Source organism: Pinus tabuliformis, chromosome 8 (assembly GCF_031772625.1).
Source record: "Pinus tabuliformis cultivar Carrire ecotype Pingquan chromosome 8, CPIR1, whole genome shotgun sequence".
Lineage (NCBI taxonomy): Eukaryota > Viridiplantae > Streptophyta > Pinopsida > Pinales > Pinaceae > Pinus > Pinus tabuliformis.
Genome location: NC_142294.1, coordinates 1,920,181,336 through 1,920,200,675, shown reverse-complemented (window position 1 = coordinate 1,920,200,675; position 19,340 = coordinate 1,920,181,336). Strand labels below are relative to the sequence as shown.

General features: G+C 35.4%; 1 protein-coding gene across 1 annotated transcript; it reads left to right on the top strand.

The window, feature by feature from the left end:
- The first annotated feature begins 6,522 nt into the window (after positions 1-6,522).
- Positions 6,523-7,374, top strand: LOC149244175 (putative UDP-rhamnose:rhamnosyltransferase 1). The gene is made up of 2 exons (XM_089371460.1): positions 6,523-6,926; positions 7,149-7,374. The coding sequence occupies exons 1-2, from the start codon at positions 6,523-6,525 to the stop codon at positions 7,372-7,374; spliced, it is 630 nt and encodes a 209-aa protein (XP_089227586.1).
- The last annotated feature ends 11,966 nt before the right edge of the window (positions 7,375-19,340 follow it).

Below are 19,340 nucleotides of genomic sequence, written 5' to 3'. Positions count from 1 at the left end.
TCGATGCTAGCTCTATCAGCTCAGATGGGTTGGAGGATCCATCAGATGGATGTGAAGACGGTGTTCCTCAATGGGAATATTGAGGAAGAGGTATACATTGAGCAGCCCGAAGGATTTGAGACCTTCGATCGCGAGTCGCATGTAAGCCGAATCAAGTGAGCACTTTCTGGGCTAAAGCAAGCACCCTGTCCTTGGTATACCAGGATCAATAGCTATTTCACCGGATTGGGCTTCACCAAGAGTGAATTAGATGTGAAGATTTACCACATCATGGTAGAAGGTAAGCCATTGATTATTGTACTTTATGTCAATGATCTGATTTTGACAGGTGATGATCAACTGATCAAATCTTACAAGGGGTACTTTGCAATAGAGTTTGAGATGAAGGACATCGGCCTCATGCACTACTTTCTAGGCATGGAAGTGTGGTAGAAAGATGGGGAAGTATTTGTTTCTCAAGGAAAGTATGCCAATGAGATACTCAGGCACTTTCACAATGAGAAGTGCAAACCCATGTAGACTCCTCTAGCTGGTAACTGGAGGAAGGAGGATGCTACTTCAGGCGAGGTAGTAGATGCTACTGTTTATCAGCAGTTGGTGGGTTCACTTATGTATCTGGTCAACACACGACCCGACTTATGCTTTGCGGTGAATCAGCTGAGTCAAGCTATGGTTGAGCCTATGAAGCTATTTTCGAAGGTAGCAAAGCATGTGATGAGATACCTTAGAGGCACTACACAGTATGGATTGTGGTATAGATGAACAAATGGAGTGAAGCTGCAAGGCCTCACGGATGCAGATTGGGCAGGTAGTTCATCAGACTGGAAGAGCACTTCTGGAGGAATCTTCAACCTTGGTTCAGCTGCAGTTTCCTGGCACAGCAGGAAACAGAGATCAGTTTCACTTAGCTCAGTGAAGGCTGAATACATGGCTACCAGTCACATATCATGGGAGGCCATTTGGATGTAGAAGATTCTAGTCGGACTGTTTGGTCAGATGATGGATGCTATAGTGATATACCGTGATAATCAGAGTTACATAAAGCTCTCTGAGAATCCAGTGTTTCATGATAGGTCCAATCATATAGATATCTGTTACCATCATCTACGGGACTGTGTGGTCAAGAGGATCATGATGTTGTTGTATGTTTCGACCAAGGAACAGGGTGCAGATATTTTGACTAAGGCATTTTCAAAATGCAAGTTCGAGTTCCACAGAGACAGGATCGGGGTTATTGATAATCCCTTTCTTGTTGAGAGGGAGTGTTGAAAAGTGCAACAAGAAATGCTAAAAATAGAACTGCTATAAATAGCCTTGATATAAATAGAAGTTCAACCATTGTGGATCTTAGTAACAATGGGTGAAAGGTGAAAGTGTTAAAAATATCTTTTCTAAAAATATCATTTCGGGATCCCTTCTTATTTTAGTCAGTCCCTGGACTAAACATAGGAAGAAAATTCGAATTTGATATTAATAGTTGTTTGTAAATTGATTAATTAATTCATCTTTAGTTAATTAGTTAAGGAATTATGAACATGAAGTCTATGTGAGGACATGCAACAATTTCTCCTTTGATTGATGGAGTTATCCATCAGTTAAAGAGATAAGGATGAGTTGTAATATTAAGTTGTAATTAGTTGGCTCAGTTAACTGAGTCAAGTCCAGTTAGATTAATTTAACAGTTTGTTAAAAATGAGAATTCAGTTAGTTAATGCTTGCAAGCATGTAACTACTATATTTCAGATAATTGAGTATTCACTCATGGATAACTCATCCATGTTAGTTTAGTCAGACACCCAGTTGAGATCAGATGGAGGGACAATGTACTATCAGTTGCAAGATTATTCCATTGTGAATATTCCTTGCATGCAGAAGGAATATTATTCCTTGAGGACTACGTAGTTAGATCAGAGGTTACAATGAGTGTGATGAGGCCAATTCACACATGTGACATAATTGTTCCCCAATCAAAACTGCGCAAGGAAAGAGGAGGCTTGGAGGGCTTGAGGAAGATATATTCTATGTCTATTCAATTTGTGAGATGTATTGTTTGATTGCAGAGAGAGCAAGATATCTTTTGAGATGATACTTTCTATAACTTGAACAAAATTTCCACTTGTATGATAATACAGAGTTGGGGTTTTAGGGAGTTTCTTTCCCTAGTGTTATATCTTCTGTGTTATGGTTGATTACTTCTAATTCTCAGTTATATCTATTCTTGGTTGATGATGCTCATATTTGGTTAAGCTTCCACAAAGTTTATGGTAGAAGTAGATCTAGTATTATGCTTTAGGACGTTGCATATATCAGTTGATCTACAATGAAAATTCTACACAGAGTCAAGCTCGTGGCCATTTAAGATGTCAAAATTTATTATTTCATTATATAAATGGATATTGGAAATAACATAGTCTACGACGCTACTACCAAGCCCATGGATGCAGGTCATCTGGCTAGAATTGGGCCACTTCTTTAGACCATTGCAAATTATGATATCATGAGCACTACAGAGCTTAACCAGCTCTAACCCAAACAAATTATCCCTGAGGTCTTCAAAGCTCTTTTTGTACTGGCTAGCCAGAGTAAGGTCTTCATGTAACCTAGGAGGATTAGGGTCGAAATGATTGCTTAGAAGAATAGCTTGGTTTCTTGAAGTTAGAGCATTAAATTCACCCATTAGAAGGATATTACCTTCATTCCTTAGGCTAGAAATATCATTCTCTAAACCATTGTAAGGACTATTTTTATCTAGATTCATTTTCTTATAGAAGTTAGAATTGATGGGGGTGAAATAAAAGATTTCTATGTAGGTATTTTTATCATTAAAGTGAGTAATCTCTATCCAACTATATTGGTTGTTAGGGTTGTTTTTATAAATCCTAGCATGGGGGGATATGTTCTTCTCAATGTAACAAGCTATACCCCCAATGCCTCTACGGGAGGATTGCTTGTTCTAGGTATACTATAGTGCAAAGCCATCTAGGTTAGGGACCTTAGATTCTTTGTGCTCCTAAGTTTCAACAAGCAATATAATATCAACACCATTCGAGATCCAACTTAGCTTAGGTCCTTTGTTTCATGGAAAGTCCTCAGAGTTCCAGGAAAGAATCTGGAGCATGCTGAATTGCTATTTATTACTATCTTTTTGGTTTATATTTTGAATAATGGCTTTTTTATTTCTCATTATTTTCCATCTTCCTTCCTTCCTAGCTTCTTTTACCTTTTGAACCTCCTTTCTTAATTATGCTTGATCTTCTGGAATGAGATCTTGATTTATAAATATTCACTTGAGGTTTTACTAAGTATGTCATACTTATGGTGAGTAGAGCTCACCCTTATTCGGATTAACCTTCCTCTATTCTCATTTAGTTTCCCCAACCTTGTTGCTCCTATGAGACACGTTGTTTCAATCTGTAATCTATTATGTAATTCTATCTGGGCTACGGCTAAAGTATCCTCGTCTACCTCATCTTTCAAACCGAAGATTATAAGGTTCAAGGTCCTTTTGTTACGCTTATGGCCTAATTCTATCAATTTTTTCATTTCATCCTTAATTGGTTTGATATCTAATTTATCTTCCACACTATTTAGGGTGAGGCGACTATTAACTTTTTTTTCTAGTTCTTTAATCATGTCCTTCATTTTAAGACTCTCTAAAGTATCAACATCTCCTTGTTGGGATGTTTGGTTCGTATCTTGGTTTTGTTTTTATATAACCTGCAACATAGTCTCCATTGCCTCCATCTTATTCTCCAAAAGTTCTATTTTATTTTCTATTTTATTTTGGCCCTCTCTTCAAGAGATGTGAATTTATTTTTGAGCATGGCTTCTAGCTCTGTTTGTAGCTTGACTTCTCTTTCTTCTCTACTTTTCCATAAAGAATCTATATACTCATAAAGGCTCTGTAGAGTCACCGTGCTAGGTTACCTTTGGTAATCTTTGGTAGTTGCGGTGAATTATTCATACTTGAAAATATATGAGAAGATATGTATTAGAAAAAGATAAGGAATGTGTGCACTTGATATCAGCAAACTGTATCGTACAACACACGTTCCCTGGATTGGATCGAACCATAGCCCGTAGACCAGATGAACGTCAACCTCGTCATAGAAAAATTCATAGGGAGTTATGAATACAAAATTATATTAGGATATCATATTAATCGTTGCTTTGATTGAATCATAAGGAACTCATCGAAACACTCGGACCGCAGAGATGAATCAACAAGGAAGTAGAGAATAGATATGCATCATAGATGAATCAACGAGATCACAGATATCAAGAATAACTTTAAGTTTGTTTGACTGGACACTGTAAATCGAGGCACATTTCTTCATAAATATATTCTCCTATATATCCTTTTATGATTGAACTAGATGAATGTCAACCTCATCGCAGAAAGATTCAAAGAGAGTTATGAATACAAAAAATTATTAAGATATCATATCAATCATTGCTTTGATTTAATCATACGGAACTTAATTAAACGATCGCGCGACACAGATGAATCAATGAGGTCACAGAGATGAATCAACGAGGCGATTTTTAATATCATATATAATATATATTTTTCATATATATATATAGATATATATATTTCATTTATTTGTATAACATATAAAAGGTCGATATAGTTAAAAAAAAATAAAAAAATTATTGGAGATTTAACAAAGGAAAGTTATTTTCCATTCTTAATATATATTTTTAATATATATATAATTTTAGTTTATTTATATAAGATATAAAAAGTCGATATAGTTGAAAAAATTTGTTTTTTTAAGATTTAACAAAGGTTATTTTTCATTGTTTTATTCCCGAAAAAAATAAATTTAACTTTAATACTAGTTTTCACCATTAATATTTTTTATTAATTAATAATAAAAATTTAAAATATATAATTAATTTATTTTTATGATATTTTTAAATTATAATGATGTAAAATTATTGATTTTTAATATATGAGAATATTTATCAGCCTTTTCTTTTTGCTTTTTATCTTTTTCTATGAACTTTCTAATCATGGTTAGAAAGAGAATAAAAAAATATTAAAATGCTAAGGAACATTATTGCTATAAAAAAAAATATTAAAATGCTAAGGAACATTATTGCTATATTATAAAATATTGTGTAAAACCAATGGTTCAAATCCCATATTTAATTCTAAGTTGGAAAAGATCATAACAACAAGAGTTAAATCTGAAGGGAAGTTTGTCTATACGTAATAAACAGTGGACAAGCACCATACAAATCACTAACTTATTGTCTTTCACGGTGACCATTGAACATTGCTTTATTGTCTTTCACGGTGACCATTGAACGTTACTTTATTCTTATTTCAAGAACAAGATAGCCTAAACAGTTACATCGATAATGCCATATGCATATGGAGGCATTATTAGGCGTTGATGTGACCTTGGACGACAATTGGGCAGAGAGCTCTTACTTAAAATGGCCGGTTAGCTCCTCGTTTATGAACACTTTTCTCGGAAAGAAACCGGGTTTAAGGTATATTTTTATTTTTTTTAAGTAATTTTGTATGGAGATTTTTATTGAGTAAAAAGGTTTATTGTATAATTTATGAGTGATGTGTAAATATGTCATGTTCTCAAAAAAATAATAAAAATAATTTTAGTTGATGTTAACTAAAACCAAAAACAAAAATTAGATAACCATATAAATAAATAATTAAAAATAGTGGAGAGGCACATTCTATAATCAAATATAAGGGACATATGTAAGTGTGTCACATTTTCAAAAAATAATAATAAAAAAATTGACTAATGTCAACCAAAACAAAACATAAAAAACAAAAATTAAATAATCATGTAAATAAACAATTAAAAATGGACCAGAGGCTCATTTTACAATCAATTATTTAAGTTTTATTTTACTTGGTTGTTTGATATTTCACTTTCACTTTTCAAGTAATAAATTAAATATTTCCATGTCTATCTTAAATGATAAATAAAATATTTCCATGTCTATCTTAAATAAAATAATTTTATATAACTTTATAATATATAAATATTATAATTTTATATATATATAATAAATTGTTTGAATGTCTATATTAACTAATATATTCCAGTATGAACTTTCTCTACTATTATGTGTGTATTAATGTTCACCATAAAATATTTCAATGCTAGAAAAGAAAAGATAATTAAAGATAAAATAATGTAGTTGTTTGTTAATAAGAGAAAAAATAATTAATGATAAAATAATATAGTTATTTGGTAATAAGAGAAAAATGTGTAATTCATTTAATTTTTAATATAAAATATTAATAATAATAAAATATTCAAAAATGCAATATAAACAATGAAAAAATAAGACTATAGATCTATCTTAACCACATATTTACGTATCATTGAAAATATTAAATTTCTTAAGCTATAATTTTCTTTTCAAATTTGAAATTTGACTTCTAAGTAGATCATCCGTAATTAAAATAAATCTATACTGATAGAATAATAACATAGATTATTACACAGATCTGCCATGCTCTCTGATACAAGCATGATGGCAGGCGAGGATAGAAAGAAGCAACTTCATTTTCTACTCTTCCCATGGCTGGCGCTAGGCCACATAAATCCATTTGTAGAGCTCTCCAAGGGTCTTGCCATGAATGGCCACACCATTTCCTTCCTCTCCACTCCCGTTAAAATTTCTAGAATCAAGCGTTCATTAACGACCCACGACTGGCCAGGGCGGATCGATCTATTGGAAATTTCCTTACCGTCAATAGAGGGCCTGACTCTAGGCACGGAATGCACCGCCGATGTCCCAAACAAAATGGCAGTTATGCTCAAGAATGTCATGGACAGCTTGGAGAAGCTGTTCCGAAGCTTTCTCGAGCAACTCTCGCCCGACTATGTCATCCACGACTTCTCGCAGTTTTGGACGCAGAGCATCGCTTTTGAGATGTGTGTTCTGACATTTTTTTCATAGTCTTCTCCCCAACCACCTACGCTCATGCCTTTCACCCAGCTAAATTGTGAAACCCAGGAATAACTCTTGAGGAGGTGGATGCTCCGCCCCTTGGTTTCTCATCTTCTACTATCTCATTCACCTGTATGAAGCACAGGGTGAATTACCTACATATAGAGAAGTATCTGGCAACTCTCTCTAGCATTTCGGCTGGCTAGATGCCTGGCAGTGGTTGTGAAATCGTCATTTGCAGACGAAGAGAAGTATATTCATTATTTCCAGGATGTCATCAGTGTCTCGGTGCTTTTTGTTGGCCCACTTATGCCAGTCCTTCAGCCCGTTGCCAGTGGCAGCAAGGGCTCATATCTCATGGAATGGCTAGACCAACAGAGGGAAGCATTCATCGTGTTTGTGTCATTCAGCAACGAAACGTTTATGTCTTGAGAACAAGTCCGCGAGTTGGTGCTGGGGTTGGAAGTGAGCGACCTGCTGTTTTTGTGGTCTCTGCGTTCTCTAGAGGCTGACCTGTTGGGGCTCCTTCCTGAGGGATTCTAGACTCGAAGTCGGGAAATGGGGATTATCACTAGGGAATGGGTGCCGCAGGTGCAGATCATCTCACATCTGACAGTAGGCGGGTATCTGTGCCATGCCAGCTAGAGTTACACAATGGCCAGTATGAAGTTACAAGTGGAAAGTGATGGGATGATGCAAGTGACAAGTGAAGCCAACCCAACTCATAGGTCTCAGAGCAGTAGATTAAGTGGCCAGTGATGGGATGATGAGCAACATATTATGGCAAGTGATGGGACGATGCAAGTGGCAAGTGAAGCCAATGCAACACATATGTCTTAGAACAACAGAGCAACAGATTAATAAGCAGATCCAACCATTGAGCCAACAATAAAATCTAGCTTTTTCTTTTGAACAATCTATCTTTTTCTTCATGTTCAGAAGCTACTAAAATCTAGCTTTTGCTTCATGTTTAGCTTCATGTTTAGAAGCTAGTAAAATCTAGCTTTTGCTTCATGTTCAGAAGCTAGTTGTAGCTATTGTTTATCCAGTAGAAATCAATCGACCTAGAATGGTAAGGGGCAGACAGAGCATTTCTTCCTGTTCCGAATCTAGTTGATGTTCTGAAACTAGTTATTACTTACCCAGTAGAAGTCAACCCAGAAGCTTAAAGGTAGAATCTAGTTGTTGTTCCTAAGCTAGTTATTGTTTACCTAGTAAAATCGACCTAGAAGCGTAATAGTTGTTGTTTGTAAGCTAGTTATTGTTTACCCAATAAAATTCGACCTAGAAGTGCAAAAGGCAGAAGATAACATATTTCCATATCGAGATATAAAATAACATATTTCCGGTTTTAGAGCTAGTTTTTGTTGCTCCACCAAAGTGGGGTTTTAAGCTACTTTGCCCATGGATGTAAGTTGCAAAAGTTATTGTGGTTGTAAACTGCAAAAGTTACTGTGGTTGTAACCTACAAAAGTTACTATACTGGAAGATGAGGTTTTAAGCTGCTTTGTCCATGGCTGCAACCTACAAAAGTCATTGTGCTGGAAGAAGTTCTTGTTAGAGATAATGGATAATATCTTAGAATAGTGAGTTGGTTCACGAGACCTCAGAATAGGAATTAGTTTCTATTTTTTAGGTTATGGTTCTAGCTTCCCTAAATATGTGATTACTATATAACACGTGATGTACATAAACAATGTAGAGCATTCTGCAGAGCCAGACTCTCCTGGTTCAGACTCTCTTTTGTAGAGCTCACCAGTGGGTTTCATTTTATTTAATACAAAACATTGCATTTTTAACATGGTATCAAAGCGTCAGGGCTGAGGAACCTATATGCTAAGTGGAGGGCGCAACTAAGCCAAAATTGTCGCAAGTTTTAGGTGTACAAACGCGACGATCCCACTGTAGGACTTTTTTGTGTTTTTATTTTGCCGACTGTCGCAGATTTGAAGTGTACAGTCACGAAGACCTTCGCGAGTCCATGGTGCTAACTCGTGCCGATTGTGCAAACAAGTGAGGGGCTGCGTGGAGGTCGAGAAAAGGTTGTGTCCTGGAAAAGACTGACAACAGAAGGATTCCTGGAGGTCGAGGTTTTCCGAGGAGACTGTGGGAGAGGCCGTGAAGGAATCCACAGTGATCTGCGTGTGTGCTACGAGATCAAACAATACTGGAGATCAACGATCTCTGTCTTTGACACAGATCTGGGGTAAATCTAACAATTTTTTTTTACCTGTCGATTTTTTTTTAAATCGCCAAGATGAATAATCAAATGTTTGAAGCATGCTTGAATGAGCATAACAAGCTCGATGGCTCGAATTATGCGAATTGGAAATTAAAGATGCAGACTCTACTAGAAGTGCAGAGTGCTTGGATGACTACAAATGGGGATGAGCAGAAGCCGGCAACTAGATCAGCATCAATCCCAGACTGGGAGAAGTGAGAAGGTAAAGCAAGGACACTGCTAAAGATGTCAGTGAAAGACTGTATCATACCACACATCAGAGAATGCAAATCAACAAGCGAAATTTGGGGAATATTGAAGGATTTGTATGAGATTAGGAATACAAATCATCTTTTGTTTCTAAAGAGCAAGATCTTATCCCTGGAGATGGAGGAGAATGAAACAGTTGCTTCCTTCATAGCAAGGATCAAGGATCTGAAGAACAAATTGTCAGACATTGGAGAAATATTTGCAGACACAGATCTTGTAACAATTACCATGAATGGTGTGACTGATGACTACCAAATGTTCATCATTGGGATAAATGCGAGAGAGAAAATCATGAAGTTTGAAGAATTGATAGGGATACTGATGCAAGAAGAAGAAAGAAGATCGACTTTGAAGCCCTAGAGTGCCGATCTTGCATTGATGGCGAAAAAGAACTTCTTCAAAGGAAAAGGAAATCTACAACAACAAAAAGAAGGAAGCTCACAGAAAATACTAGATCTGACCCAAGGTATGAATCCAAATAGAAACAACTCTATAATTAAATGTTTTTATTGCGGAAAACTTGGACATATAGCTAGGGAGTGCAGGAAGAAGAAATATCGTGAAGAACAGCAGAGGCAAAAACGACAGGTAGTTCATCTCGCAAATGATAATCATGAGCAGAACTTTAGATTGTTCATGGTAGACTTTGATGAGAATGTTGATGTAGACATCTGGTATGTAGATTCAAGAGCATCAACACATATGAGAGGGAACAAGAAATGGTTTGAAGATTTTAAAGAGATCAAAGGGTGTGGGAAAATTTCTATCATTTTACCTAATGGTAATGTAAGACAAATTCATAATGTCATGTATGTGCCCGATGTAACAAAGAACTTGATGTCTGTATCTATGATTACAGATCAAGATCTTAAAGTTTAATTTTTAAAATCTAACTGTTATATTAAAGATCTGCTAGATGGCATGAAGACTATTGCTACTGGAATTCATACAAGAGGTTTGTACAAATTGGATGTAAGACCAGCACTATTTCGAGCTTTAACAACAGCGGGTTTGAATACAGAAAAGTTGTGGCATCAAAAATTTGGTCATATCAACTACAATGATTTGTTGTTACTTCAGAAAAAGGAAATGGTAAGAGATCTTCCTATGTTAAAACAAGTGCATAATGATTGTGATGCATGTACATTAGGAAATATGAATAGAGAAGAATTCCTTGTTCGAGTGGAGAAGAAATATAGAGATATACTTGAATTAGTGCATGCAGATCTTTGTGGACCCATGCAAGCAAAGTCATTAGGAGGTGCACTGTATTTTTTACTGTTTATTGATGGCTGCACAAAGTTTTCTTGGGTATATTTCTTGAGTAAGAAGAGTCACACATTTGAATACTTTAAGCAGTTCCAAAATATGACTGAAAAGAAAATAGGGAAGTAGATACAAATTATCTGCTTCGATCAAGGGGGATAATACAGGAAGGATGAGCTTATCAAGTATTGTAAAGACAATGGGATATTACAGCAATTCACAGTACCCCATACTCCTCAGCAGAATGGAATAACGGAAAGAAAGAACAGAACATTGGTGGAATGCGCTAGAAGCATGTTGAAAGGTAAGAATCTTTCGAATGGTTTTTGGGCTGAAGCATCGAATACTACGATTTATTTGAAAAATAGGAGTCCTACAAAGAGTCTTGAGTTTAAAACTCCTTATGAAACATTATATGGATTTAAGCTTGCAATAAAACATTTAACAGTATTTGGGTCTAAAGCATTCGCCCATATTCCAAAGGAAGACATAAGAAAACTAGATTTAAAAGGAATCAGATGTACCTTTATAGGGTATTTCTCACAATATAAAGCTTTCAGATTATTTAATCCCTCTACTCACAAGATTTTTGTTAGTAGAGATGTCATATTCCATGAGCAAGATCATGAATAATTTGATAAGCACAATGAGGAATGGGATATTCCATTCTTGGTGGAAGAAAGTGAAGAAATAATAAAGAATTAGGATCAACAATAGACAAAGGTAGAAGATGAACAACAGAAGATACAACAGATACAACAGTAATAGCAGCAGATACAGTAGCAATAGCAGCAAATACAACAACAACAACTGCGGGAAGAAAAATAAAATGATGATCAGACAAGGTTTGAAGCTACCCCACCACTCAAGAGATCAGGTAGGAAAGCTTAATTGCCTGCAAGATATAGGGAAAATGCTTTTATAACTAGTATGATGAATGTTGTTGAACCTTCTAATTATAAGGAAGCAAATGAATGTAGTGAATGGAAAACAACTATGGAACAGGAATATGAATCTATAATCAGGAACAACACTTGGGAACTAGTTGAACTTCCTAAAGGGAAACAAACCATAGGTTGCAAATGGTTTTATGAACACAAGATTAATGCAGATGGAACCATATATAAATTAAAAGCTAGATTGATAGCAAAGGGGTATTCACAAAAAAAAAGGCATTGACTATGAAGAAACCTTTACCCCTGTAGCTAAACTAAATACCATCAGAATGTTGATTGCTTTAACTCCTAAGAAACATTGGATGATTCACCAACTAAATGTAAAGTCTGCATTTTTAGATGGAGAATTGAAAGAGGAGCTTTAGTTAGAGCAACCTAAAGGGTTTTTCCAGAAAGGGAAAGAACATTTAGTTTGTAGATTAAAGAAATCTCTTTATGGACTAAAGCAAGCACCGAGGTCTTGGTATTAAAAAATAAATTCATTTTTTCTGCAATTTGGCTACAACAAAAGTAAAAACGACCGTAATCTATATACCATGCAAGATGAACAAGGGCACATAGTGTTGATTTATTTATATGTAGATGATTTGATTATTACAGGTGATGCTACATATCTAATCAAATAAATCAAGCAACAGATGTCACAGGTGTTCGAAATGAAACACCTTGGTGAATTAAGATATTGTTCGGGTCTTGAGATCTGGAGAGATTCAAGACAAACATTTATGTCCCAAGGAAAGAATGTCAAAGGACTATTAGAAAGATTTAGTATGGATCAGTGTAAGGCTACAAAAACACCATTACAGCATAACATCAAACTGCAGAGTGAGGATGGCTCTAAAGAGGAAGATGCGACACTTTACAGACAACTGGTTGGGAGCTTAATATACCTAACCACTACTAGACCAGATTTGGCTTATGCAGTTAGTGTGCTAAGTCAATACATGCCCAAGCCACTTGAAAGTCATTGTAATGTAGCAAAATGTGTTTTGATGTAGATTATGTTATTATTTATATTGATTCCTCTGATGTTAGATTGACAGGATTTATAGATTCAGACTGGACTAGAAATGTAGACGATCACAGATCCATAACAGGCTATGCATTCAACATTGGATCTGGGGTGATTACATGGAAAAACAAGAAACAGAACATAGTTTCCTTGTCTTCAGTGGAAGCAGAGTATCAAGCTATGTGTGCAGCAACATGTGAGGCAGTTTGGTTGCAGAGACTTCTCTAGGATGTTGGGGAAGAACAGAAAGATGCAACAACAATCAGATGCAACAATCAGAGTTCAATCGAACTTGCTAATAATCCTGTGTTTCACAAAAACACTAAACTCATTGATACACAATTCCACTTTATCAGGGAAAAAGTGCAATAAAAAAAAATCCATTTGGTATATTGTAATACATGTGATAATGTTGTAGACATTTTCACTAAGCCTCTTGGAAAAATCAAGTTTGAAATGTTTAGGGAGATGTTAGGCATATTTGTGAACCCCTTCTCCATTAAGGGGGAGTGTTAGAGATAATGGAGAATATCTTAGAATAGTGAGTTGGTTCACGAGACCTCATGATAGGAATTAGTTTCTATTTTCTAGGTTATGGTTCTAACTTCCTTAAATCTGTGATTATTATATAATGTGTGATGTACATGAAAAATGTAGAGTGTTCTGCAATGTCAGACTCTCATGATTCAAACTCTCTTTCATAGAGCTGACCAGTGGGTTTTATTTTATTTAATGAAGAAAATTGCATTTTTAACAGTGCTTGTGGTGGCTTTACTACCCATCTTCGGTCTGAATTTCTTTCCATTTACTTGGGGCCTCACTTGGAGCCTCACTTGGGGCACTCGGGGTTTTAATTTCCTTCCTTTCTTTCACTTGGGGTTTCACTTGCGGTTTTAAGTTGCTCTGTCCATGTCTGCTACCTGCGAAAGGTTGCAAGACTCGACTAACTGTTGGCATGCTTCAATAGTGGACGAATTGCACAAAGGTGTTGTCGGTACAAATTGCTGCTAAACAGACAGACAAAGCTTAAAGATGTTGTCTGTAGACATTGTTGCTAAACAAACATAGCTTATGCAAATTCAGTTTCATTTCTCAATATAGAGAATAAAAAATAATTATTAAAATTAAGTTCATGACTAACAGAAAAATTATGTTCATAACTGACATAAAAATTATGTTCCTTATTTTTAGGTTGTAACATCTAATGTATTCTTGACTCCAACTATTATCTTCTAAACTAATTCCAATAAAAATTTCAGTAAATGTATGGTAAATTTATTCAAACAAAGCTTGGTTTATTTTTATTAATGTACAATGCTCAACTATAACTTTTGATATGTAATAACTGTTTCCTATACCATTCTAACAACCTGATCTGCCTCTAAACATTGGCCTTGTAAATATTCTACTATGAAAACGAGGATGTTGAGAACTTAACCATAACATAAAATATGGGAAGGTATTTACCTTATTATTTTCTATGGAGATTTCATATAGATGGTGACAAAAATGGCTAAGAATTTTGCAGAGCCCATATTTGTACATCTTAATTTTTCTCTACAAGGTCGAAAGCCTTTGAAGTACACTTCTCTTGGTCGATTGTAAGAAAAATATGTGTGGTAGGTCCAGTCAATGAATCGAACTAGTCTTCAATGTTTCCCGACGGTATCCTCATGCACACAACAATCGAATCAACCAACACTACCGAACTAAATATTGACTCACAATCAAATCTACTGAACTGAATATTGACTCACAATTAGAGTGAAACCATGCGCAAAAATTTGATGGGGTCCCTCACAAACAAGCTTCATGGGGGTCCTTCACAATACTGACAATATTCATGGTCAAATGCTTGCAGTAAATGAAGACAACATAGACAGTATGGCTCCTAATATATTAACACATGTAAATAATGTTTAAATATTTAAGATTACTAAAAATATAATTAAAAAATACATACTTCAATATATTGATTAATTAAATTAGCAAATTATGAATCAAATTAATAAATTTATGTTTTGACGGCATATTTAAAAGAAAACAACACAAATCCAAAAATAAACCTTCAAAATTGATTAGCTCCACATCACATGTAAATAACAAATGTAAATGACGTTTAACTATTTAATATTACTCAAAAATAGAATTAAGAAGCAGATACAAATTTGTGTTTTGACAAGCATATTCTGTCGGGGATGTTTATAAATTTTTTTCTGGCCTCACTTATTTTTGCCCATATCAATGTAAATTGCCCTAGGCGTAACAGACTGTCTCAATGTTAGCATTTACTTTTACAAGTTTTCCTCTTCCTATTAAAAAGACCATCAATTGAACCCATTGAAATTGGAATAACAATTCACCCCACAAAACACAATCACAATTCATCTCACAAAACACTTATAGTATCCAGAAAAATGCCCTCCGAATAACTTTATTTTCCAACACAGAGAAATCGTTGGAGAACTACCTGCTCGGCAGGGACTTGCTGCCCTGCAGCCCATCTTGTTTTAAATAAATATCATAGATGGTTGAGATATTCAAATACATTATACAGAAATTATAAAAGTTCTGTATGTTACTTTTTCCCTAATAATTTGTCATCCTTGTCCAGAGAAGATCACAGTTTGTGCTTATGTATACGTTTATCCATTATTGCTTCCATGATCTGTCTTTGTCATCATTGTCGAATGCTGTAAAGGTACCTCTCTGTTTTTATAATGTTAACTACAATGAATATATTCATTATTGGTTCTGTGATCTATCTTTGTTATCATTGTCTAATGCTCTAAAGATGCCTCACGGCTTTTATAACGTTATTATAATGTTAAGTGCAACAAACATGCGAAGGGGCGAAGGGATATTGGCAGGGATATTGGTTAATTTAAATATTGAAATTTCTTTATGTGTTTTTTAATTAAATTGATTAATTAAGAAAATATCATATGTTTTTTTGTGTTTGTGGGTCTGTCACATTGATAAGTTATGTTATTGAACCATGATATTGTACTATATACTATTTAAATATATAATAAAATAGAGATAAATTTTGAACCATGATATTGTAACATATATTATTTAAATATATGATAAAATAGAAATAAATTTTCATGATTAATAATTTTTCAAATATACATATATTAATTCCTTTTACAATAATAGTAATAATTTATAATTTAATTATTTTTTGATAATTTTTTATTTATTTTAATCGCCCAAATATATTATGAAATAAGACTTTTGAGATTATGATGAAATTATGTTTATCACTATTAATATATATTTTTAGTTAATTTATTTATAGGGTTAAGTCATTTAGAGGGTTTGGCTAACAAAAAGATCAATCAAAATAATAATTATCTTTACTCATTGTACTGCTCTCTGCACATGTGGCTTGGGGTGTCCTTGTTTTGGTGAATGTTACATTTGCACTTGGTATCGATTGTTCTAGTATTTTCATTGTCGCAGTGGTGGAAGATTGAAGGGATTTTTTGGTTGTTGTTGAACGGGATGCAACTTATATTAGCTTAGATGTTGTGGTTTGTGTCTTTAATGCTATCAATTCCTACCTCTTTGTTTCTTATTGGATTAACTATATAATTTTAAATCAGCTAGTGTACTGCACTTTCTTCCTATTGGACTGAATTTCGGGAAGGGACAAAATCGATTGGGGAATCCTTTCATTGCATGATTACGTATTGTGAAAATTTGGTGAGATTTCTCCAGCAACTTTCAAATTTTCTTGCTTGGTTTCCCAATCTCTCCTGCTATTTCTAGGCTTTTATCCCACTCTCCGAGGCTGCATACTGAGGTGGTTGTTGATATACTGGGATCCTTCCATATTGGGATGGTGGAGTACCTTTCACGTCGTATCTTGGAAGGGTAAACTGCATTAAAGTGACATGGTATTTCTTCTTCTGAATCCTTGTAGTGTGCATCAATCGTGGATCCCATCGGGGGTGGTTGGAATTGTCTGGCAGAGTATTTATCTATGTAATTCATGGGAATATATTATATTTCTTAATCCTCATTGGGAGGCCTTACCTTCATAGTAATTTTTCTCTCCGGTCTTTGCATGGACTACGTGGTGATAGTAGGTGTCTCCTCGATACTTTCTCTTTAGGGATGGACCTTGGCCCACACACGGAACATGGGTTTGATTAACTGGATGTTGATGTGTCAGTTCATGAGGCCTTTATTCAAGCCATGGTGGCTACGGAAAAGGCATTTACTAAAAACCCGTAGTTTAACAAGGCGAAGGAGTTGCCCTGAAAGTGTTGAAGATAATGGAGAATATCCTAGAATAGGTAGAGTTGGTTCACGTAACCTCAGGATAGGAATTAGTTTCTATTTCTTAGGATGTTGTTCTAACTTCCCTAAAAACATGTTTTCTATTTAATGTGTAATGTGCATGAACAATGTAGAGCATTCTACAAAGACAGACTCTCCTGGTTCAGACTCTCTTTCATAGAGCTGACCAGTGGGTTTTATTTTTTAATACAAACATTGTCATTTTTATCATGGTATCCGAGCATCAGGGCTGAGGAACCTGTACGCTGGCTGGTGGGTGGTTCTTTGAATTGAGATCATCGTAGTTGTGAGGAGGATAACAATGATGATTTTGAGATCGTTGCTGGTTCTGAGTGTACCTCTGCGACGAGGGCACTATAGTTCCTTCGCGCATATTTTTAACTTTTTCCGCGCAAGAAAGATTTCTACAGCTACGACGAAATCGCAGAAAAGACAGGCATATCTACGATGATCATGGAAGCCAACAACAAGGCTGTGGCTGCAAGGGGAAGCCAAGAACAAGTTTGTAGCTGCTAGAGAAGCCACGTGGGGAAGCCAAGAAAAATGTTGTAGCTAACAACAGAAGGTTTTCTAGAGGCTGAGAAGGAAGGCACAATGATCTGTGGGTGTGCTGCGAGATCAAATAACATTGAAGAACAATGATCTGTCTCTGTCACAGATCTGGGGTAAATTTAACATCTTTTACCTGTCGAATTTTTTTTTCTAAATCACCAAGATGAATAACAATATATTTGAAGCATGCATGAACAAGCATAACAAGCTCGATGGTTCCAATTATGCAAATTGGATGTTCAAGATGCAGACTATGCTAGAAGCACATAGTGCTTGGATGATTATGAATGGGGATGAGCCGAAGCCTGCGACTAGATCAACATCGATCACAGATTGGGAGAAACGAGAAAGTAGAGCAAGGACAATGTTAAAGATGTCAGTGAAAGACTGCATTATGCCACACATCAGAGAAGGTAAGTCAGCTAACGAGATCTGGGAAATTCTGTAGGAATTGTACAAGATTAGGAATTCAAATCATCTTTTGTTCCTCAAGAGTAAGATCTTGTCCCTGAAGATGGAGGAGAATGAAACAATTGCTTCATTCGTAGCAAGGATAAATGATTTGAAGAACAAACTAGCAGACATTGGTCATACATTTGACGATACAGATCTTGTAACCATTACAATGAATGGTGTCACTGATGATTATCAAATGTTCACCACTGGGATAAATGCTAGAGAAAAGATCCTGCATTTTGAAGAGCTGACAGGTATATTGATGCAAGAAGAAGAGAGGAGATCGAATCTGAAGCCCCAGAGTGTCGATCTTGGATTGATGGTGAAGAAGAACTTCTACAAAGGGAAAGGAGGTCCACCAAAACAAAATGGAGAAAGTTCACAAAAGCGACCAAATCAGACTCAAGGTATGCATCCCAATAAAAACTACTCTAAAACTAAATGTTTTTATTGTGGAAAATTGGCTCATATTGCCAGGGAGTGTAGGAAAAAGAAATATCATGAAGAACAACATAAGCCAAAAAGACATGCAAGTCATCTTGCTAATGGTGATTACGTGCAGAATTTCAAATTGATCATGGCAGATCGTGATTAAAATGTTGATGCAGACATCTGGTATGTAGATTCAGGAGCGTCAATACACATGACAGGGAATAAGCACTGGCCTGAGGATTTTAAAGAAATCAACGAAGGCGCACATATTTACCTAGGTGATGACAGAAGTCATCAAATCAAAGGGTGTGGGAAAGTTCTGTCATTCTACCTAGCAGTAATATCAAACAAATTTATAATGTTATGTATGTGCCTGACATAACAAAGAACTTGATTTATGTATCTATGATTACAGAACAAGATTTGAAAGTTGAATTTTTAAAATCTAATTGTTACATTGAAGATATGCTAGATGGCATGAAGACAATTGCTACAGGAATCCAAACAGGAGGACTATAGAAGTTGGAAGTGAGACTTGCACTGGTTCGAGCATTGACAGTAGCGAGCCTGACTACAGAAGAGCTTAGGCATCAGAGATTCAGTCACATCAACTACAATGATTTGTTGTTGTTACAAAAGAAGGAAATGGTAAGAGATCTTCCTATGCTAAAGCAAGTACATAATGACTGTTATGCCTATACTTTAGGAAAAATTCATAGAGAAGAATTCCATGTTCGAGTAGAAAAGAAACAGAGGGATATAATGGAATTAGTGCACACAGACCTTTGTGGACCCATGCAGACAAAATCATTAGGAGGTGCACTGTATTTTCTGTTGTTTATTGATGACTGTACGAAGTTTTCTTGGGTGTATTTATTAAGAAGAGTCATACAATCGAATACTTTAAGAAGTTTCAAAATAT

Bases quoted from the DNA above. Each gene is read 5' to 3' on its own strand.
- LOC149244175 (XM_089371460.1), top strand. From the start codon at position 6,523: ATGGCAGGCGAGGATAGAAAGAAGCAACTTCATTTTCTACTCTTCCCA. The intron at 6,927-7,148 runs GTGTGTTCTGAC...TCGGCTGGCTAG, and splicing joins CAGAGCATCGCTTTTGAGAT to ATGCCTGGCAGTGGTTGTGA.